The following is a 22,370-nucleotide window of genomic DNA, read 5'->3' on the forward strand; positions in this document are numbered from 1 at the left end:
CACCATTCACCAGGCTCTGCCAGCACGCTCCCAGCGCAGGAATCCACTCTCGCTGCTCGCGCCGCCGCCCCTTCCCAGCCGCGGCTCCAGTGACCCGCGCTGGCCCCGCTGCCTCCCCAAACACACACTCCCACACCCACACCTCGCTTCCTCACCGCTTCCACCCCAGCTTTCCCATGGCACAGTCGCAGCTGTCTCCCTCGATAAATCCACTTCCTGCAGGCGCAGCAACACAGAAACAGCCCGAGCTGGTGCCTCCAGAGAGGGTCCCTGAGATTTGACCCCCCTCCCGTCACAAGCACACCAAAGTCCACACTGAAGTCTCTCTTCCTCCTCATCCTCGTCTCCTGCTGTGTCTCTCAGTGTCCCTCACCTGGCCGGGGCCACGGTTTCCCGGCCCCTTCGCTATGCAAAGTTCCGGCACTTCCCACGCACAGCAAACCGAGCAGCTGGAACTGCAGCTGCTCCCCATCCACCTGCACCCCAGGAATTCCTCACCAGCAGAACGTCCCGCGGTCCCTCGCTGCGCGGCGGCGGCGGCAGGGAGGAGCTGCCCTGCCCCGTCCCTCCGCGCTGCCGGGCACTGCGGCACCGGGCACTGGCCCGGACCTGCTCCGCTGAGAGACGCACGCACGGCACGGAGCCCAAAGCGGGGCCGCTGGGTGCGGGCACCCGAAGCGGAGGGCGGTGTGCGGCTGGGTGGCTGCTGCCCCGGGCAGAGGGGACAGGAGTTCTCCGGGTCCACGGATACCTCTGGGGACCCTTGGACGGCTCTGAGGGTCTTTCCCGAGACTTCCCGTTAGGCTGCGGTATTCCCGCCTCACCAGCCCCTGCTGCTGCGAGGACCTCAGCCACTGCTGCGCCCTTCCCACCTGGGGCAGCTCACCGAGCCGAGGCCAAAGCGCTCCTTCCCTGTTTCCCTCGGCCCCACAGGCTGGGCAGCTGCCGCCTGTCGGGCGCCTGCTGCGCCCAGCCCTGGCCACGCGGCTGCTGCAGGGGCCCCGTCACACCTGCCTGGACCTGAGGGACAACGAGCTGGGAGCCCACGGCATCCTGCAGCTCTGCCAGCAGCTGCGGCATCCCATCTGCCATCTGCGGAGCCTGGGGTGAGGGCCCTGCCATGGCCAAGCGCAGCAATCTCCCTGTGCCCTTCCCCTTCAGCCCAGCGTGCCCAGGGATGCATCTGTGCTTCCAGTTCCTGCCCCACGTCCCCGAGGCATGGCTGATGTACCCGGGATGGAGGTACCAGCCCCGGAGTGAGGTCCCAGCCCTGGAACACAGTATCCAGACAGTTTGTGTTTTGTATTGCTTTTGCATGGCCTGCTTTCTGGGAGCGGGGGGCCCACAGAGGGGGCTCCTTTGAGAAGCTCCTGCAAGTTTCCACCATGTCCGGCAGAGCCAATGGCTGATGGCTCTGAAGATGGACCTGCTACTGGCCAAAACCGGGCCAATGAGAGAGCTTGGTAACACCTCTGTGATGACATATTTAAGAAGAAAATCAAAACTAAGTCACACAGTTTTGCCTTCTAGTCAGAGAAGAGGAGGTGGTGAGAACATGTGAGGAAAGCAACATGGAACACCACGGTCAGTGGAGAAGGAGGGGCAGGAGGTGCTCCAGGCCCTGGAGCCGAAGTGCCTCTGCAGGCCGTGGTGCCGACCATGGTGAAGCAGCTGTGCCCCTGCAGCCCATGGGGATCCACGGGGGATGCAGAGATCCACCTGCAGCCCGTGGGGGAGATGGTGCCCGTGGCAGAGCAGGTGGATGCCTGGAGGAGGCTGTGTTCCAGTGGAAGACCCGGTGGGGAGAGAGGGCCCCGCTTCCAGGTGGAGCAGCCTGTCCTTGGGGCCCTGCACCCCGTGCAAGAGACCCACGGCGCAGCAGTTTAGGGAGGGCTGTGTGCCCGTGGGAGGGACTCACGCTGCAGCAGGGGCGGGGTGGCTGCTGCTGCTGCTGCTGAGAGTGGACCCGCGTGGGAGAGGTTCGTGGAGAACTGTCTCCTGTGGGAGGGACCCCACAGGCTCACAGGGGAAGGACTCCTCTCCCGGAGCAGCGGAAGAAAATCTCGGTGCTGAACTGACCAAACCCCCATGCCCTGTCTCCCTGCGCTGTCGGGGGGAAGGAGGGAGGGGCTGGAGGAAGAAAAGGTGTGTTTGAAGGTTTATTTTACTTCTCATTATCCTCCTCTGATTCTGTTAGCAATACATTCACTTTGTAACTTTAACTTAAGCCTGTTTTGCCCTTGAAGTGTTTTTTCCCTCTCTCCTCTGCCCAGCTGAGGCAGGGGAGGGTGAGCAAGCAACTCCTCTGGGTGCCTGGCATCGGGCCAGCGTCAAACCACGAGAGTCTTTAATAAGAGGAAAAGGGAAATTCAGACAGAAAGCCAAGAAAATCCCTACACAGGAGCTGTTTTCCTGCACTGCTGCACAGGGAGGGGTGACCTCTGTGGGCAGGGCCACCCCTTCCTGGGGACAGGGCCCCAGCACAGCGCCACACACGTGTCCCCAGGGCTGCGGCATCCTCATGGCGACGGCCCCAGGGCGCTGCTGCCGACATCATCATAGTCTGTGTGCACCGGCGGCTGTTCCGAGGGGGTCCTGGTGGCTCCTGGGGCACTCGGAGGGGAGTAGATCCCACCTTGGGGACAGCACAGAAGGGTGCAGGGGGGCAGACGGCTCCGTGTCCCCCCTGACAGGCCCCACCTGGGGTCTGGCTGCAGCACCCATGGATCTGCAGCCGGATCCCTGCCCACCCCCACAGCCAAAGCCTGCCATGCAGTGCCTCTGCAGAGGGGACAGGGCAGCTGTGAGCCCTCTTACCTGTGGGGAGGACACAGATCCACCTCCTCTGTGCCACGCCCTCGGAGATGCCCCCAGTGCTGGGAGCAGGGGGCTCCTGTGGCACACCCAGGGCATCGTCGTAGCCATCCGGGGTTCCGTGTTCGGGCCGGGCAGGGGGCTCTGGGACAGGCACAGGGGTCCATGGCAGTGACCCAGCGGCCCTGGCAGGGGTCTGGCTCGGCCATGCTCAACGGCCTTGCCACCGGGGATGTGCTGGTGGCGCTCGGGTCCCACAGGGAAAGGCCATGCTTGCTACACACTAACAAGAGGAGGACTTGTCCTCTCAGCTCCCCTGCCCGAGTGTGTGCCATGTCCCCAGCTCTCCCCACTGCGTTCCTGCCCTGTGGCCCTACCTGGGCTTGCCTCGGTGTCACTCCCCTCCACGCTGTCGCCGGTGTAATAGGGCAGCTTCTTCACCGACCCCTCTGACAGGGAACCTGCAGGGGAGAAACAGGGACTTGGGCGTGGCCTCAAGCGGCACCGAGGGTGACGCAACCTCACACCACACCGCGGGGCTGCCGTGGGACCGAGGGACACCCCCAGCCCCTGGCGAGGAGCCACTGCTGGGCCACCGGGACCCTGAGCTGCCATGGGGCTGTGGGGCAGAGCCCCCTCTCCGGGCAGAGCTGGGGCACAGGGGCTGCACCCACCCGGGCGACTGGGCACCTCCTGGTACTCCGGCATCGCGGTGTAGTCCAGCTCCTCGTAGACAGCGTTGGAGACGGCATCTGCAGCTCTGCCAGGGCCTGGAACGAGACGCAGCGTTGACCTGGGGCCCTGGCCAGGTGGGTGGGTGGCAGCGGGAGCAGCCCTGCCCACCTTCTGAGCCGTTCCGCAGCGCGGGAGCCCCGGAACCCCCAAACCGGGTCTGTGCCAGCCCCCACCCGCCAGGACCCACCTCGGCGCCAGGCGCGGGCACGGCACAGCAGCACGGCCAGGGCGCCCAGGGCCACGCACAGCAGCGTCCCCAGCACCACGCACAGGACAGTTGGCACAGGCACGGTCCCCGCGGTCACCGCTGCCGCTCTGCTGCCACGGACACCTGTGTGGGGACACGGGCAAGAAGTGAGCGGAGCGCGATCCCAGCCATCCCGGTCTTGGGGGTGCTGGCACGGGCACAGCTACCTGTGCTCGTGGCACCGTCGGGATGGGGGGTAGTGTCCGTCTCAGCGATGCCATCACTGTCCCCATCACAAGCCACGTGGGCGTCCCCGCCTGGGCCGCAGCTCTGCAGATTCCAGGGTGCCGAGGGGCACCCCCAGAGCGAGCGGGCCCCGTCCTCACAGCCCACCCAGGCCAGCCAGGCGGGGGCCGGCTGCTGGGCGGGGACGGCCGACAGCCAGCCCCGGGGCCCACAGCCCAGCTGTTGGCAGACGGTGTTGGCGGTGCCGGGGCTGGTGCCGTCGGCGCACACGCGGCCCCAGGTGCCGTTGTGGGACACCTCCAGGAACCCGCGGCAGCGCCCGCGGCCGCCCGCCAGCCGCACGGAGAGCTGCTCTGCAAGGGGTGCACGGCGGTCACGGCACGGCCAGCAACCCCCCGGGGGCTCTGCTGGACCCCGATCTGGGGTGCCCGGCACTGACCTGAGCAGACGGCCCCTGCCCCGCCGCCACGCCCGCACTCGCGCCCTTCCGAACGCCCGCATTCCCAGAGAGACTCCTCGCTCCCGGAGCAGGCAGGGATGTACGGCCACAGCGGCCCCGGGCCAGCACCGAAGCGCGCCCAGCTCGGTGCCTCCAGCGCCGTGCCACAGCCCAGCTCCCGGCAGACAACGGCGGCGTCCCGCAGCTCCCAGCCTTCCTGGCAGACGGCGCTCCACGTGCCACCGGAATAGACCTCCACGCGCCCGGCGCAGCGCCCAGAGCTCCCCACCAGCCTCACCCGCCGGCTGCCTGCGGCCACCGAAGCACCGGGTTGGGGTGGCTGCCTGGGCCACCGCCACCTCCAGCCCTTCTCGGGACACCCACCCGAGCAGACGATGACCATCCCCTCAGGGCTGCTCGTTGGTGCAGGGCCCATCCCTGAGACATCGTCCATGTTCTCCACTACATCATCCATCTTCTCATGGCGGCTGCTGGTCAGTGCAGAACCCACGTGGGTCCAAAATGTCCATCTCTTCAGTCATGACGTCCATCTCGCTGGGGCTGCTGCTCACGACAGTGGCCGTACCCAAGGAGGTGTTAACGTCCTTGGGAACACCACAGCCCAGCACTGCGCAAACCATGTGGACATCCCATGACTTCCACTGCTCCACAGGCACACGGCGCCATGCCGGGCTGGTTATGGTCTCCTCCAGCCGCCCATCGCAAAAGCTCTGACCCTCCACCAGCCGCAGGGACTCGACGAAGCCACCAACACCTGCAAAATCACCAGCAGAAGCATGGGGCTGTGCCACCTGGCTCAGACCATGCTTCACTCCAAAACATCCCTGCATCCTCTGCTCCCAATTCTTGGGGGGTCCCAAAAGCCCTTCATGCACCTCCCGCAGGTGCCGTACACACCTGAGCAGTTGACGGCAGCGGCGTTTCCGGGGGCACAGGGGGGCTTCCCCAGCACGGCCACGGGGCACTCGCCCGGGTGCCGCTCGCTCCCGCTGCAGCCGAAGGCGTCCGGCCGCAGTGGCCCGTCCCCGCTGCCAAAGGAGCCTCCCGGGGGCACGGTGAAGGCGCGGCCGCAGCCCAGGTGGCGGCACAGGACGTGCGCATCGGCCAGCTCCCACTCGCTGGCGCACACGGAGCCCCACGTCCCCCTCACTGCCACCTCCACCCGCCCGGTGCATCCCGAGCTGCTGTTGCCCAGCCGGAAGCCCGTGTAGGCTGTGGCAGAAAGGGCGTTCAGGGGGGCGATGGCGCAGGGAGCCCAACAGCCCCCGGTGTCCCCGGCACTTACGGGAGCAGATGACGCTGGCAGGGCCGGTGCTGCAGCCCTGGCTGTGGGGCCGATGCCGGGCACAGGCGCTGAGGAGGGGCTCGGTGCCATTGCACTGGAAGCCCCCGTCCCAGAGCGGCCCCGATCCTGCCCCAAATCGCTCGCTGCCGGGGATGGAGAGCGCCGCTCCACAGCCCAGCTCCCGGCAAACCACCTGCGCCACCTTCATGTCCACCTGATCCTCGCAGACACCCACCCAGGCCCGGCCCTGCCGTACCTCCAGCCGCCCGGCACACGCTCCATCACCTCCGACCAGCCGGGAAAATCCTGCGCGAGCAGTGCAGGATCAGTGTCCGGGGACGTGCATGAAGTGCCACATCCTCCCCAGTCCGGCTCCTACCTTGGCAAGTAACAGCAGTGTCCCAATCATGGTCGAAATAATAGGGACCCCAGCCACGGATCTCGCAGTCCCAGAGAGTGGACTCATTTCCTTTGCAGTCCACCATGGCCAGATTGATGGGCCCATCCCCTGCACCAAAGCGCTCCAGGGCAGAGTAGGCACCGGCAGCCGAGCCACAGCCCAGATGCTGGCACACAACCTCGGCGTCCTCCATGTCCCAGGGGTCATCTGTCACCGAGCCCCAGCGTCCCCGCAGCTTCACTTCCACCCTCCCGGCGCAGGGACTGCCGCCGCCCGCCAGCCTCAGCTCCACGGCATCTGCACCGGGACACCGGCACGGCTCAGCCCTGCCGGGGATGCTCAAGCACAACGTGGCAGCCCCGGCACCGCCAGCGCGTCCCCTCACCTCTGCAGGTCACCCCCACATCCGACTCGTGGCCGCAGAAGTGCCGTCCCCACCCGATGTGCGGACACTTCTCCAGCGCCTCCTCGGTGCCGCGGCAGAAGAAGGGCTGGAGCCAGATGCGCCCGGTGCCCTGCCCGAACGGGGCGTACGGGGACGCCTTGGCCACCCGGCCACAGCCCAGCTGCCGGCACACCACGATGGCCCAACGGGCTTCCCAGTCGAAGTCGTAGACGCAGACGGAGCCCCACTCCCCGCCGTGCTTCACCTCCACGCGCCCGGCACAGCGCCCGCCGCCGCCCACCAGACGCAGCTCCCCGGAGCCTGCGGCACGGAGGCTGCTGAGCCGGGCCCGCCACCGCCGCGGGCCCCGCTCCCGCCGCCCGGCGCTCACCCGCACACAGCTGCGCGCACACCAGCAGCCCCAGCGCCGCCATCGGCCCCATGGCCCCGGCGCCGAGCCCCGCGCAGCCAGGGGATGTCTCGGCAGCGCCCGAGCCAACGGAGGCAGCAGCAGCACCAGGGCACCCTTTATCAGGGCCTCATCTCCCGGCTGCGGGGCCGCGGCCTCCAATAACCTGCTCCGTGCCCAAATATGAGGCTCGCCTCCGCTTCTGGCGTCACACAGCCCGCCACAGTGGGCTGCCACCCGGATGTCCCCGGGGGGAGACAGCCCCCCCACAGCACCTGGCCTGCGGGGGCCCTTCCTCTACCCCCCCGTGCCTCCAACTCCGCTGCTGGAGCCTGCCCACAGCCATCCTGACTGATGGCGACACGCTGCACCCCAAATCCCACCACAAGCCGCTCTGCGACCACCCTCAGCCCCGGCACCTGCAAAGCCCAAAGCCCCCATCCTTGGCGTGCTCCCCGCCCGCCGTGCCCGCAGCCCCCGCGGGGGTGGCAGCTGCCGGCTCCCCGGTCCCTCGCGGCGGCGCTGGCACATGGCGCTGCTGCCGCAGCTGGGGCCCCGCGCTCGCCTCGCCGCCAGCGCAGGAAGGAGGCGGTCACCCCCCGGCGGCTCCCGGCGTCGGCATCGACCGCACGCGGCTCCTGACACCTGCGCTGCCGCCGAGAACGCCGCGGCTCCGCGCTGCCCCGCCGCGCCGCGGTGAAGCCACAGTGGGGGGGGGCACAGAGCCCACTTGATTCCTGGGGGACCCAGCTGGGTAAGCGGGGACCAAGCAACAGCGAAATATAAGCGGTGCAGGAGGGGGGGAGCAGGAGGTGCCTCAAGGTCTCTGATGTGTATGAGGGTGAGGACGCGGCTGAGCCACCTTCCCAGCATTGCAGAGCAATGACGGTAGCGGCAGAACAGCGTGTTCCCTACGGGGTTACTCCTGCAGCAGCGGAGTCACCTCCAGGAGCCACCAGCCTCTCTGGGGGACCAGGGACCTGCAACTTTCCAGTGTCCTACTGTCACCCCGGGATGGCTTGTGGGCTGGGCTGAACCCTGGTTAGCCCTGAGGTGTCCCCCCCCAGCGGTTTCGCAAGGCCCTGCCGTGGCTGCCTATCCTTCCTGCCCGCACGGAGACCCGGCCGGGCTGGCGGGAGGGGACTAACCGGCTACACTGTCCCTGCGGCGGGCGGGGACCCTCACTGTGGGTCCCGGCAACACTATCAACCTCCCATCCTGGACCGCGGCCTTTCCATGGCGGTTGGCAGCGTGTCACAGGAACTTTTCATTCCGGAATGCCTCCTGTGCCTCCTGGAATGGCACCCGAGGAGGGTGGGGGGAGACGGGGAACGAGGGGAACCACGTGGGAACCGCTGGCCGCGCCCCTTGCTCTTGCCCACGCCCCCTTCCCGGAGCCTCCGCCTCACCGCGCCACCTCCGCGCCGGCAGGGGGCGCCCTGCGCAGCCACGACTATCCGGAAAGAGCCGAGCGACGGCGGAGGCGGCCGAGCCAGGGCTGGCGGCGCGGGCGGAGCGGGCGCGATGGCGCAGCAGGTCGAGCAGCTGCGGGCGGACGGCGTGGACAAGGAGGTGCTGCGGGAGGGCACCGGGCCGCTGCCGGACTTCTGCGATGGCACCAAGGTCAGGTCCGCGCGGGGACGGGCGGGGTGGGGGGATGTGGGAAGCGGAACGCGGCGGGGAAGGCGCGCATGCGCGCCTCCCCCCCCCCGTCTGCGTCGCCATGGTGACGCCGCGGGCTCCTCCTGCCCGTTCAGGCCACCTTCCACTACCGGACGCTGCGGTGCGGCGATGAGGAGACGCCGGTGGACGATAGCAGGGCGCGGGGGAAGCCCATGGAGCTCATCGTCGGGAAAAAGTTCAAGCTGCCGGTGTGGGAAGCGGTGCTGCGAACCATGCGGCCCGGCGAGCGTGCGCGCTTCCGCTGCGACGCCAAGGTGGGCGGGACGGGGACCTGACGGGGGCGTGGGCTGTGTTTGGGGGCGAGGCCCGTGCGGGTGGGCGGTGACTTTGTGTTGTGGGCGCGGTTTGCGGCGCCCCGGTACGCTCCAGCCGCGGGGTGCGGGGGTGGAGCATCCTGATATTCTGCCCCCTTCCCTCCCCCAAATCCCGGCTCCCTTTCCTCCCGCAGCACGTGGTGCTTTACCCGCTGGTGTCCAAGAGCCTGCGGAACATCGCAGCAGGGAAGGATCCGCTGGAGGGGCAGCGGCACTGCTGCAGCATCGCCCAGATGCACGAGCACTACTCCCTGGGGTACCCCGACCTCGACGAACTCCAGAAGAACCCCCAGCCCCTCATCTTTGATATCGAGGTGCTGAAGGTGAGGTGCCGGCATGGGGAGCTCGGGGATGTGTCCAAAAAAACACATAGATGTGGCATGTGGGACATGGTTTAGTAGTGGCCGTGGCTGTGCAGGACTCGATGATCCTAGAGGTCGTCTCCACCCTAAACAATTCCATGATCCTGTTCTCTGATTCCATGATGGGGTGCTGTCAGGTGGAGCCACCCGGCTCCTACCAGCAGGACCCATGGGCCATGACAGATGAGGAGAAGCTCCAGGCTGTGCCCCAGATCCACAAGGAAGGCAACGAGCTGTACCGGCAGGGCAAGGTGCCTGAGGCAGCTGCCAAATACTATGATGCCATCGCCTGTCTCAAGAACCTGCAGATGAAGGTGGGTCTTTCCAGATGCACACAGGCATCCCCCGGAATGCGGGGCTTGAGAGCTCCCCCTCACTCTCCCTGCTCTGTGTGCCACAGGAGCAGCCGGGCTCTCCAGACTGGATCGAGCTTGACCAGAAGATCACACCCCTGCTCTTAAACTACTGCCAGTGCAAGCTGCAGTGTGAGGAGTACTATGAGGTGCTGGACCACTGCTCCTCCATCCTCAACAAGTACGAGGGTAAGGAGCCACAGGCCATCGCAGGTGGCTGTGGTGGGCACCAGGAGACCCCCACACTCCATTGACCCCAGCTCTCTCCCCACAGACAATGTCAAGGCCTACTTCAAGCGGGGCAAGGCCCATGCGGCTGTGTGGAACGTGGCCGAGGCACAGGCTGACTTCGCCAAAGTCCTGGCCCTCGACCCCTCACTGCGCCCCGTGGTCTCCAAGGAGCTGCGGAGCCTGGAAGCACGGCTGCGGGAGAAGGACGCTGAAGACAAGATCCGCTTCAAGGGCATCTTCTCCCAATAGAGTGCGCAGCCACAAGGGAGAGCCCAGCGCTCTCGGGACAGGTTCTTTTAGATATTCCACATGTGGAATGGTCATGGATGTTTATTAATGTTTAATACAGATTTTACTTATTTGAAGTCAGTGGAAATGGCCCCGGAGCTCGCCACGGCCTGGGGACATGGCCAGGCACTTAAGTGGCAGCATAAAGCATTGCAGCACATGGGTGAAGCTCTTTGCTGGGCTCTAGACTCTGCTCATCATCACGCCAGGGATGCGTGGGTGACTCGAGCCTGCTGCTCCCTGACAACTTGTATCACTTATTTGATGTTTTTATACTTTATGGTGGCCATAGAGGGGCGGTGCCAAGCCTCAGCCTGGGCTTCAACCCCTTCATGCCTGTTCTCCTCCGTGCCACACCATTGTCACTTCTCCAGGCTGCTGCTATCATCCCAAACCAGTGTCTCCTTTTGTCATGTTAGTGTCAGGAATATTTTATATAGAATAACAGCTGCTTCCTGCTATCTCTATAAACCTCTGGTCATGCTATGCCAAGATAAACTCAAGTAAAACCAGTCACAGCCCCTGGTCACTACAAAAATTTGCTGCTGGAAGTAAATGAGGGGAAACCAAGTTGGAGAGGGGGAGGGTATCAGCATTGGCACAGCCCATATACCCCAGGCTCTTTTCCTTGTCCTGAATCGCTTGTGACCCAACTGATGTGCCCCACAGCCACGTCCCTGTGGGACATGGTGTCCCTAGAGGCTCCCCAGGGCTTTCCCAGTGGGTGGGAACCCTGGTGCCACAGGCACAGAACAGACTCGTGGGTGCTGGCACCTTGTCGTAACATCTCTTTATTCAACACGGAAACAAAAGGGGGGGAACAGAGGAACCACTCTGGAAACCCAACCCAGCCCTGCCCTGTGACACTGGACAGAAATAAATAGGTGGGGAGGTGCCATTTGCCCTGGGGCACAGCCACAGCCCCCCAGTTCTGCACATGGACAATGACCCTGGAGCACAGACCCCACTGGTCACTGCCCAACAGCCCCAAAGGACCAGAGGGGACAGGGCTGGGGGCAGCAGGGAGGACCCAGGGTGGCTCAGTCCTGAGGGGATCACTCTGGCCCTCAGGGGGGCTCAGAGCCATCTCCCAGCACCCCCCAGTCTCAGGGGACCCAGCGCCCTCATCTCCTTCCTATGGGCTTGTGGCCCAGCACCAGCTCCATCCCCAGATGCTCCTTGCTGGGAAATCAGGGATGCAGTGGAGGGGCGACATGGCCATGCCACCCTCACTCCTCACCCTCCAGCTTGAGGCTGACACTGCGGGGCTTGGCCCGGGACAAGCCTGAGGGTACTGAGGGGGACCCCCCATCCCGCTCTGCCTGGCTGGAGCCCCGGGAGCGCAGGAGCTGGCTCTGCTTCCGCAGGAAGTCGACAGGCGCTGGGCAGCCATAGGTGCCTTTGCCCAGCACAGGTCGTGGGGGGCCCTTGGGGGAGTGGGCCAGGGCTGCGGCTTCCAGCTGGGCCAGGTGGGCAACATAGCCCTCGGAGAGGAACTGCAGGACACACAGACAGCCTGAGCTGGTGGCCGCGGCCAGCTGGTGGGGTCAGCCATCGTCCCCTGCATCCCCAGGCTCTCCCCAGCCCTGCCACCACCATACCTGGCACTGGTTGTGGAACTTCTTGACGGCCCGTCCCACAATGTAGATGTGTGCTGGCGCGAGTCCCAGCGAGCTGTAGACGGAGACATCCTTGGTGGAGCCATAGCCAGCAACTATGGAGATCTCTGCCTGCCCAGGGACAAGAGCATTAGGGCAGGGAACATCCCTTCCCACAGGGGCAGCCACCCCCAGGGGCTGGGACACTCTCATGTTAAGAGGGATGGCTGGGAGCTGCCCTGAGAAGCTTCCAGCTCTGCCCTGGCAGTGCAGTCCAGCTCCCAGCATCTCCACCGGGATGCAGAGGTGCACAGGCTTCGGCACAGCCCATGCCACCCCATCACCAGCCCTGTGTCCTCCCGGCAGCGTCCCCATCCCCACCTCGGTGCGCAGGCTCTGCAGGAAGGCGGCTTTCTGGCGCAGTGGGTCGTGGGTGAGCCCGTCGCAGAAGGAGACAGCACCGTGGGGGAAGTTGTGCTGGGAGAGCCAGGCCACCACGCGATGCTTCTGCATGTCGGGGCGCCCCGTCACGTAGATGATCATGTACCCTGAGTCCTGCCAGTGCCTGGGAGGGGACATGGGTGGCTGCCAGGAGCCTATGTGGAGGCAGTCTTGCTGTGGGAAGCTGGAATCTCCCAACACAGCATGTGTGGGTGCTGCCTCCAAAACCTCCCTGCTCCCAGGGATTTTATCAAGGGGAAGGCACAGCAAAACTGTGGGGACCACATCCAAACTTGGAGAGGATTATTTTCCACAATAGGGCACCAGCATAGAGATGATGTGCTCGAGGCAAGGGAGTGGTGGAATACCTTCCACTTTGTCCCTGCTCTGACACGCCCCAACTGAGTTGTCACCACACCATGAAAGACGGGGAGACTGACTCCCTTATTGAAGGGCACCCACCTTACAACGTCTACAGCCCCCGCCCGCACTTTGGGGTCACTGCCCATGATGGAGACACTGGCGGTGAAGGAACCATCGATGCTGAACACAACGGACTCAGTGCCACGGGCCACAACAGTCAGGTATGCCTCGGCGTAGCTGTGGTCCCCCCTGCAAAGGCAGAGGTGGTGGCTCGGCACCAGCTCTGCTGCCAGGGCAGCAGGTGTAGCTCTGCCAAAAGGGCTGGAGGAGGAACTGAGGTGATACCTCACCTGACCACCATGCGAACAGGGTAGATCCCGATGGCCAGAGCTTTGTCTGGAGGGATGGTGAAGGTCAGGCGCCCGCTGCCACTCGTCACCTCGGTGCCGTAGTACAGCCACTTCCCTGACAGCGGCTGTGTCATGATGTAGATGTCCACCTGGGAGAAGGAAGCGGGCCAAGCATGGGCTGGACTACCACATCCTGCTGTGTCCCCACCTGCAAGTCCTTACAACCTTCTCTCGCCATCCCACACAGGGTCCTGTTAACCACATCCTTCCCCTACTGTGGGACACCAGCCCCATGCCTGGTCCTGGACACTCCCACCCTGTTTGAGGGGTCCTGGTGGCCTCCTGAGCCCAGCTGTACCTTCTCCCCAGTCAGTGTCACCACGTCCAGGGGTCCATACATGAAGCGCCCGCTGAGGACCTGCGCTTTGCCCTCACACACGATCACATCACAGGCCCGATGGTTGGCTGTCACATTCTGCAGGCACATGGGGTGCTCAGCAGCTCCTGGGGGAGCTCCTGAGGTGCCACAGGGACATCACTGCGCTGCGGGATTGTCCCAGAACCCGCACACCCCAGGATGCCCCAGGTGGGCTCCCACTGGCCACATACCCGGATCTTCACTTGGGTGCGCTTGCGCTGCCACTTCTCCCGAGGGATGGCGGGGCTGTAGATGGAGCTCTCCTCGCTCTCCGCTGGCTGCGGCCCCTCTTTCTCCATCACCTGCCAACAGCATGGCACTGGTTCAGCCTCTGCCAGCCCCAGCTTGCTGCCTACCCAACCATGCCCATACCTGGCGCAGGATGAAGGCCACCACGTCAGAGGATTCCCAGTAGCTGGCATGGAAGAGGTGGGGCAGGGTGATGGTGGGGAAGGCAGTCAGGGCATCAGGGCAGTACAGAGAATAGTCGATGCGCTTTGGGCCCCACCAATGCTCCAGGACTGTGGGGAGAGCTGGAATGAAGCCTTTTCTGGACCTCATCCCATGTCGTGCAGCCCAAAGTGCCCGCATGCGATGCAAAGGGGTGGGTAGGGATGACACTTACTCTTGACAACCTCGCTGGTGCTGGCAGGAGTGGGGGGCTCTGCTGGCTCATTGCCCTTCCAGAAGCCCCCAAAGCTGCCAGTGGGGGTAGGGGGGGCAGCCACATCCACTTTGGGCAGGAACAGGGCAGAGTGTGTCTGCAGGGCCTCCGCTGCAGAAAGAGCTGGGTGAGCACACCCAGAGTCCCCAGGGACACCCACCACCCCAGGATGCCCTCCAACAGAGCCCCAAAGCAGTAGAAAGGGCTTGCACATCCCTCTCCCCCCACCCAGCCAGGCTGTGAGTGCTCTGGGTACCCTGACGTGGCCCCAGGGTGCCTGGCACCAGCCTGGAGGGGACCTGCTCACCCAACAGGGACGAGGTGCCATCACCCAAAGGGTACTTCTGGTATCGGGGCACGCTGAGGGGGGGCACAGCGTGGAAGGCCTTGGCCAGGAGGGGCTCCAGGCGGGAGGCACAGGGATCGGCGGCGTGGAAGAGGTTGTAGATCTGCTCACAGGCAGGACGCAGCTGGGCCACTGCAGCACAGAGTGGGGTCAGGGGCGCACACGAGGGTTGGGGGGCACCAGGAGCAAAACACCCAGGAGGGGTAAAGCAGGACACAGCAAGGGGAAGGGCTGGAGAGGGAAATTTGGGGCACTGGGGACAGGCTGAGGCTGGCACAGAGCAGGGACACTCAGGCACCCACCAACACCCACACAGGAAGGGCTGGGCATGCGAGGGGCTCAAACCCAATCAAGGCTCTCTGGGGTGGTCCTGGGGAGCTCAGGCTTGTGGGGTGAATACAACTCAGGGACTTGAGCCCTGCAGGGAGGGTCAGGGGCTGGCACCGCAGCAGGCAGGGATCCTCACCATCCAGAGCAGGCATGACGGTCTTGCGCAGCGCGAGCACCAGCCCCAGTGGGGAACCAAAGAGGAAGAAGCCGGATACCTTAAATTCGAGGCGGGTGCTGGCACCCTCCGCCCCATCCAGCGCCATGGCGCTGCTCCGGGGAGCCTCTGCCTCCAGCGGGGCCTCGCTGGCCTGCAGGCTGGGACAGCAGAGACAGTGGGCATGGGGAGGGATGGCAACATCGCGCTCCCACCATCCTGAAGGCAAAGCTGTGCCTGGCGTGGCCCTGTTATCCCAGAGGAGCTCCAGCAAGATCACCCCAGGGCAGGCAGCCTCCATGAAATGCTCCTTCCCAGCCTGAAGCAGATGGGAATTACACCCTTTCCATAAAGCACAAGATAGCAAACCATCCCCCTTGGGCTCACCTGCACATGGAGCTGTGCTGCTGGCTGTCCCCCTGTGTCCCTGGGGGCTCAGGGCTGGCCTGGCCCAATACCGGTGCTCCCTCTGTCCCATCAGCCAGTGGGTCCAGGCCGCCACACTGCTCCGGGGAGATGGGCTCCGTGCTCTGCAGGGAGAGGCAGCAAACACCCAGACCCCATATAGCCCCCAGTGCACCCCCAAACCCCTCCCAGGGGGTGTTGGGGTGTAGGCACTCACCAGGCTGCCCCGGCGGCTGCTGCTCCGGCTGCCCCCAGAGCCCACCCGGCTCTGGCACAGGGCATCGAATCCCAGAATGCCACCCACACAGTCCCCGAGCAGCACCACCTGCAGAGACCACAGACCCATGAGGAGGGTGACCCCCAAACACTCCATGCAGGGTCACAGCTGGACCCCAGAGCCAAGCTTCCCCCCACATTCCACCTCACCTGGCCACAGAAGCCGGTGCCCTCTCCGGAGTGCAGGAAGGCTGCGTAGGCCTGGTTGGCGCGGGCAATGACGGTGCCCACGGCGTGCTGGTAGATGCCTGAGGAGGTGGCCAGCAGCGGGAGCGCTGCCAGTGGGATGTGGTCCTGGCTGCTGGACAGGCTGTCCCTGTCGTGGCTGTAGGGGCTGAGCCTGAGGGGGACATGGCGAGGGATGAACGGGACTGTTCTGACGTCCTCATTCCATTGCATGGTACTGGTTCACCCTGAGATGCCACACCAGGAGTAATCCCCATCCCATCCCACCACAAGACACTTGCTCACTCAGGATGCTGTATCCAGAGTTATCCCCATCCCATCCAATTCCATGCCATTCCATCCTGCCCTGATGTCCCCATCTCTTTGCACAATGCTTGTTCACCCCAGGATGCTGCACAAGGAGTTATCCCCATCCCATCCCATCCCATCCCATCCCGCCTCATCCCGCCCCACTGTCCTCATCCCACAACAAAACACCTGTGTGCCCTGGGACACCCAGCAGTTAACCCCCATCCCATCCCATCCCATCCCATCCCAAGTCCTTAATGTCCCACCAGAAGTAAAGCCCCCTCTCCAAGGACACCAGCTCCCCGGTCCCCTGCTTTCCCAGCGGGAATCCGTACTTGGAAACAAGGGCATAGGCTGCAGCACAGATGGGCGGGCAGGGCACCAGGCGCAGGGCCACATGTCCCAGTGCCTCGGGAAAGTGGACGCGGGTGACAGCATCAAAGGTGGCCGCCAGTGTCTGCACATCTGCCTGCTTGGAGCCCGGCTCGCCCGCTCCCTGATCGAGGATGTTCCCACTGTGGAGGATGAGGAAGAGTGCGTGGATCCGGCACACATGCTCCGTGCTCTCTGCCATGCCGCCCTGCAGGAAGGAGAGCAGTCAAGTCGGGGGGCACGGCAGTAGAGCACAGCAGTAGGACATGGCCCGAGGGAGGGGACACTCACCTCAGGGAAGCTGGATGTTCCCAACTCTTCACCATCCCCCTTGGTGGTGCTGGCTCCGTCCCCTGCGAGCATACAGCCCTGGTGAGCCAGTTGGGGTCTCCAGGTGGGAGTCAGGCCCCTCCTAGGACATCCACCCCAGGATTTGGGCTGCTCACCCCAGCACTCACCCAGTGCCTCATCCAGCTCTGCTGGCCGCTCAAGCGTGTCCAAGAAGTCGTTGGAGCTCCACTTGGTCATCTCCTTGGCAAAGACCTCATCGCTGTCAGACAGATCCTCTGCAGAGGCAAGAGGGAAGCATGGGTGGGGAGACACCCCTGTGCCTGCACGCCCATCCTCAGACGGCCTCACCCCCATCCAGCCTGTCCCAAGATGGTGCCAGTACCGTGGGCATCGAAAAATTCCTCTTCAGAGCTGTTCTCCGAGTCCCGGGCAATGTTCTGCATCCGCCACTCCGACAGGCTCTGAGGAGACACGCCCCCTGCCACCCACAGGAGATCAGCACCCACAGCCCCCTGAAGAGAGACCCCCGCTCCTGCCCCACAGCTCCTCCTTGGTCCTGGACCCAGAGCCCCCCCAGGGAGATCTGGGGCCATCCCTATGTCACCCGGAGTCCCTCCAGGAGATCCAGGAGCATCCCTGGGTCACCCAGGGCCCCTTCTAGAAACCTTGCACCAGACCTGGGACACCCAGAGCCCCAGCCCAGGACGCCCAAGCCAGGCAAAACAGTGCCCTGACACATCACCTATGGAGAACTGCAGCATCCAGTGCATAACCACACCAGACCTGGTCTCTCACCTCCATGCTGGGAAGAGTAGGAAGACCGGGAAGAGGTGGACCACTGCTTGGCAAAGGTATCATCGGAGGGGGTATCAGTCCCCGCCTGCAGCTCGGCCTCCTCCTGCCCACCAGGCCCGTCTGGCTCTGGACGCCCCTCAGGGCTGATCCCAGCCGCAGGTGGCTCCTCGCCCTCGCCACACTTGGCCATCTTCTGTGCCAGCATTTGTGCTGTCTCCTCCTCCAGCTGCCGGATATCCTCCATTGTCAAGTCTGTCCACTCATCCTGCCAGCACCAGGCTTGGCGGTGGGCGCGCAGCATCACCTTCCTCAAACCTGGGGGAAGAAGTGGGGAAGTGAGTCCAGTGCGGTCCCATGGCTGCCCAAATGACCCTCCAGCAACCCACGGCTCTGAACTCACCCACATCATGGATGAACTGCTCGATCTTGGACTGCATCCCCCAGTATCGGAACTCCACCTTGCAGAGCTTGTAGGCGCACATGAGGGGCCCGCTGGCCACCGCCGCCTCCAGCCAGTCATCCCCCAGCGGCCCCCGGCCCGTCTTGGATGAGTGGTAGAGTTTGGGATCCTCCTCAGGCTTGTATTCCCCGGGGGAGATGGGATCACGCACGATGTCAATGGTGTCTGTGGGGAGAATGGCGCTTGTCACCTCCCAAGCGCTTGGCAAGGGGGCATAGATAGGAAAAGAAAGAAAAAGGGACAAAAATCAGGTCAAATACTCCCACAAGCCATGCACCCAATGCAGCTGGCAGCAAACACTCTCTGTCCTAGAATCCCAGAATCCCAGAATCTTGGAGTTCTGGAATCACAAAATCCTGGAATGGTTTCGGTTGGAAGGGTATGGATCATCTCATTCCACTCCCTGCCATGGGCAGGGACACCTTCCACTATCCCAGGTTGCTCCAAGCCCCATCCAACCTGGCCTTGGACACTTCCAGGGATGGAGCATCTGCAGTTTCTCTGGGCAACCTGTGTTCCCTCACAGGGAAGAATTTCCTGATAAAACATACAAAATGCCAAGGCTGGAACATCACAGACACCCTTGATGCAGCCAAAGACATCCCTGTCCCCACGTGGGATCCCAATCCAGCACCCCAGGGAGCAGCACAGGGAGGGAGGGGCTGGGAGCATGCGGAGAGCCAGGACTGACACATACACATGCATTAGCCAGCAGATCTGGCAGCTGCAGAGTGATCGTGGCCACCTGGGGGATGTGGGGGCTGAGGACAGGGACAGCACATGAGGCAGCTCGGCACAGCTCCCAGCTCCCCCTGCCAAGAAGCCCGAGGGTCCCCCAAAAACAGGGCACAGCAAATCCACCACGTGACACAGGAGCCTCCAGAGAGCCGGGGGGGGAGGGCAATGAACCCTATCCCCAAACAGAGGTGACCTCTCCCGAAATGAGGGTGAGCTCCCTCCAAATGAGGATGACCTCCCAAGACCGGAGAGAGGCTCATGAATGACACCCAGGAAAACATGATCCAACACCCATGTGGGCTCAATCCAGCACAAAATCTCCTAGAATTTGGCTTTTCCAGCCCTGTCTCCAGGTTGGGTTCCTCCAGCGTGGTTTGGGGGATCCCAGGGCACCCCACTGGCTCCCAGTACCGTCCCGCAGCACTGTCCCCATTCCCAAACTGTGCCAAACCCTGCAGTTATTTGCCTTGATGTCCCCAAGGACCTGTCAGCCTCTCTTCCTCCAGCATGGGCTGAAAAAAGGGGGAAAAAGAAAACTAGAAATGCCCTGAATCCACAAAAATGATGCAATGCACAGCATGATGCCAAGCATCTTGGATAACCGCAGCAAAGAGCTGGGATAGAACCTGCTGTCCCTAAGCAGCTCCTGGCAGAGTCATTCCCATCACAATCCAACTCCCTTTGCTTTTGCCACTGGGAGCAGGCTGCCAAGGAAGCAGTTATCCCTGCAGATCACCCAGACCATGTTTTTCCATCGTCCTTTGAAACGTGAGAGGGGTTTAAATCTGTCAGTGCTACAGGACACCACGGCAGAGAAGATCCCAGTGGGATCCACACTGGGGCTGGTCCCACTAAAACCCTGCTCCCTGGGGAAGGCAGCAGCCACTGGAGATGCTAAGTGCCCTGTGGAATGCCCACAGGATGGGCACTAGAGTGAAAAACCAGGCAGCAGGCACAGGGCCATGCCCTGATGCCGTCTGCTTGGCCCTGGTTGCTTCCCAGGGCAGTAGGGGGAGAATTCCTGCCCCCAGGTCCGAGCCATCAGTATCCCGGCCGGACATCCCCAGTGCCGCAGAGAGAAATAGGGGAGAGAAATAGGTCAGATGAATCATTTCCTCCACGTGCCTATTTTAGGCCTCCATTTTAAGAGGCAGCGCATAACACTCCACACTCTGGCACCTGAACTGACCACATCCACACCACCGGGAACGGGAACCTGCCAGAGAGGGAAGAATCCCACCTGGAGCTCCCAGTTCTGCCCACCAGTCTCCCCAGAAAGAAGCCAGAAAGTGATCTGGAGCAAAGCCCTGGGGAGAAGGGAAGCAGGGCAAGGGGGTAGGAAAATAGGGACATGCTTTTCCAGCTCTCCCTGCTCCAGCTGATCCAAAACACCCAGATTTGGGGTCCCATGTACACCAGGAGAGACTGAGAAGGCAAATCCATGCCAGAACAGATCTGGGACACAGAAGGAGAGGGGAGCAGACTGGCACTAGGAAGGAGAAGCTGCAAACAGAAATAGAGGCAAGGGAAAAGGCAGAGGACAAAACTATCCCTGAAAATATTTTTAATGTGAAACTTAATTCAGCACCCCTGAGAGGGAACAGACAGGGAGCTTGGAGCAGGGAGCCTGGGTCACAAGGAGCTTGGGGCAAGGAGCTCAGGATCCAGGGAGCTCTTCCCTTCCGGCATCCCCAAACCATCAGGACCAGCAAAGAGAGTGAAATCGAGCCCCTAAGGCCCCATCACATCCACACACCCATCCCAGGAGCACTGTGTGGGAATCCCAGCAGCCACCGGGTCCTGCCCAGCTCCCCAAGCCAGCCATACCCACCCAAAATCCTCTGCCTCTTCTCTGCCACACTCAGGTTGAAGATGTTGGTCTGCTGCCCCGCATCCGGGCGGTAGTACGTCTCGATCTCAATGGAAAACTTCTCCACAAAGGGACATGTGTACCTGGAGGGGCACAGGACTGAGCCCTGGAGTACAGCCAGCCCCACAGCCCACCCTGCTGCCTCCCAGCTCCCACCTGGTACGTGTGTAGGGATAAGCATTCCAGGACTCCTCCTCCACCTGGAGTGCAGCTTTGGGGAGCAGCGCCCGGAACCAGCTGGGGATGTGGGAGCCGACATGGTAGATCTTGTGGGTGTACTGGCCACTGCCCCCGGGGCCGTCACTGTAGGGCCGGTTAGCCAGGATCTCCACACCGCTGCCCTCACCACTCGACTCCTCCCGGCTCTTCTTCTGCACAGAGGTGATGGCTCAGCACAGCCCCTCCAAGCCTCGAGATCCCCGTGGGCACCCCGGGTCCCCCATACACTCCCATCCCCATGTGCTGCCATCCACCAGCCCCACACCTGTTCACAGGACCCCCTACTTGGCTCAGTGGCCCCAAACCCACCCAAAGCCTCACTGACACCCCTGCAATCTGCCAATTGCTTGGGATCAGCCTCAGGCCAGCCCGTGCCACTCCAGGCTCCATGCTCAGCCCTACAGCTCCCCAGTTCCTCACACTCAGCCCCACAGCCCCACTACACCCTCCAACATCCCATGCTCAGCCTCAAAGTCCTCTGTGCACCCCCAGGCTCAGCCCTGCACCCTTCATGCTCCCCCACAGCCCACTGCACCCCCCAGGCTACAATCTCCAGCCTCTCTCAGCCCCCCGCACCCCCTCAGTCTCAGTCCCCAGATCCCTGCACCCCTCCAGCTCCCCATGCCCAGCCCCACAGCCCTGTGCACCTCCTCAGTCTTGACCCTTGGACCCCACACCCCTCAGGCTCAGCCCCACAAACCCCAGACCCATGCAGCCCCTGGGCTCAGCCCCCCCTGCTCAGCCCCGCATCCCCACCTGGATCATGTAGAGCTGGGCCACCTGGTACTCCTCCAGGCTCATGGGCAGCAGGATGTGGTACTCCTTGATCAGCATGGCGGCGGCGGGGGATAGCGGGACACAGCGGGGGCAGCGCCTGAGGGGGCTTTTGTTACACCGGACCGGACCGGCTTCGGGACAACTCGGGCCGGTTCGGCACCCCTTCGGAACCGCTCGGGGCACACTCAGCTCAGCCCGGTACCGCTAGGTCCGGGTTCGGCCCGTCTCGGAACCTCTCCGCCACCGGGTTCGGCTGGGTCCGATACCGCTCGGTTACGGGTTCGGTTCAGTCTGGTACCGCTCGGCTGCGCTCGGCCCCGGGTTCGACCCAGCTCGGCCCCACGCTCGACTGAGTCCGGTACCGCCCGGCACCGCTCGGCCCGGCTCGGAACAGCTCGGTCCCGGGTTCGGCTGAGTCCGGTACCGCTCGGCTACGGCTTCGGTTCAGTCCGGTACCGCTCGGCCCGGCTCGGCCCCGGGTTCGGCCCCACGTTCGGCTCAGTCCGGTACCGCTCGGGCCCCCTCGGCCCCGGGTTCGGCCCGGCTCGGCCCCACTCGGCTCCGCTCCGTTGCCATGGCAACGCGGCCCCCTCCACTCCCTCCGCCCGCCCGGTCCCCGCCGCCCCCCGGCCCCACCGAACCTGCGCCGCTCCGCACCGGCCCCTCGGATCGTGACATCACAGCCCGTTCCCACGGTGACGTAGGGAGGTGAGGGGGGGCTTGTGACGTCAGAGAGCGGAAGGCAGAGAGCGCCACTCACGGACGCTCCGCGTGTACCGGCACCGCCGCCCCCGGAAAAACCCGGTGTTTTGTTTAAAAAGCCACTTTTTTAAGTAATCAAAGAGTGGTTTGTTCACTCCTGCACCTCTCAACTCCG

General features: G+C 63.8%; 3 protein-coding genes across 3 annotated transcripts; 1 reads left to right on the forward strand and 2 right to left on the reverse strand.

Annotated features, from left to right (window-relative positions):
• Positions 1-2,319: 2,319 nt before the first annotated feature.
• On the reverse strand, positions 2,320-7,052 carry LOC116445989 (antigen WC1.1-like). Its single transcript, XM_032113185.1, has 13 exons — positions 6,904-7,052; positions 6,513-6,833; positions 6,107-6,424; positions 5,728-6,033; positions 5,340-5,654; positions 4,941-5,196; positions 4,806-4,909; positions 4,422-4,730; positions 3,964-4,335; positions 3,737-3,880; positions 3,192-3,584; positions 2,818-2,958; positions 2,320-2,635 (listed from the first exon to the last, which is right to left on the reverse strand). The coding sequence occupies exons 1-13, from the start codon at positions 6,953-6,955 to the stop codon at positions 2,520-2,522; spliced, it is 3,147 nt and encodes a 1,048-aa protein (XP_031969076.1). The 5' UTR covers positions 6,956-7,052; the 3' UTR covers positions 2,320-2,519.
• Positions 7,053-8,284: 1,232 nt separating this feature from the next.
• On the forward strand, positions 8,285-10,668 carry AIP (aryl hydrocarbon receptor interacting protein). The gene is made up of 6 exons (XM_032112245.1): positions 8,285-8,544; positions 8,679-8,858; positions 9,053-9,241; positions 9,418-9,594; positions 9,681-9,822; positions 9,908-10,668. Exons 1-6 carry the CDS (start codon positions 8,446-8,448, stop codon positions 10,111-10,113), a joined length of 993 nt encoding a protein of 330 aa, XP_031968136.1. The 5' UTR covers positions 8,285-8,445; the 3' UTR covers positions 10,114-10,668.
• Positions 10,669-10,924: 256 nt separating this feature from the next.
• Positions 10,925-22,212, reverse strand: PITPNM1 (phosphatidylinositol transfer protein membrane associated 1). Its single transcript, XM_032112228.1, has 24 exons — positions 22,135-22,212; positions 21,473-21,590; positions 20,654-20,868; positions 20,459-20,580; positions 17,830-18,054; positions 17,430-17,744; positions 17,017-17,112; positions 16,802-16,909; positions 16,635-16,696; positions 16,307-16,551; positions 15,648-15,837; positions 15,439-15,546; positions 15,204-15,346; positions 14,799-14,977; positions 14,294-14,464; positions 13,948-14,097; positions 13,695-13,843; positions 13,514-13,624; positions 13,263-13,379; positions 12,905-13,053; positions 12,654-12,803; positions 12,132-12,315; positions 11,754-11,882; positions 10,925-11,648 (listed from the first exon to the last, which is right to left on the reverse strand). Exons 2-24 carry the CDS (start codon positions 21,548-21,550, stop codon positions 11,382-11,384), a joined length of 3,663 nt encoding a protein of 1,220 aa, XP_031968119.1. The 5' UTR covers positions 21,551-21,590; positions 22,135-22,212; the 3' UTR covers positions 10,925-11,381.
• Positions 22,213-22,370: the final 158 nt, after the last annotated feature.

This window comes from Corvus moneduloides, chromosome 6 (assembly GCF_009650955.1).
Source record: "Corvus moneduloides isolate bCorMon1 chromosome 6, bCorMon1.pri, whole genome shotgun sequence".
NCBI classification, from domain to species: Eukaryota; Metazoa; Chordata; class Aves; order Passeriformes; family Corvidae; genus Corvus; species Corvus moneduloides.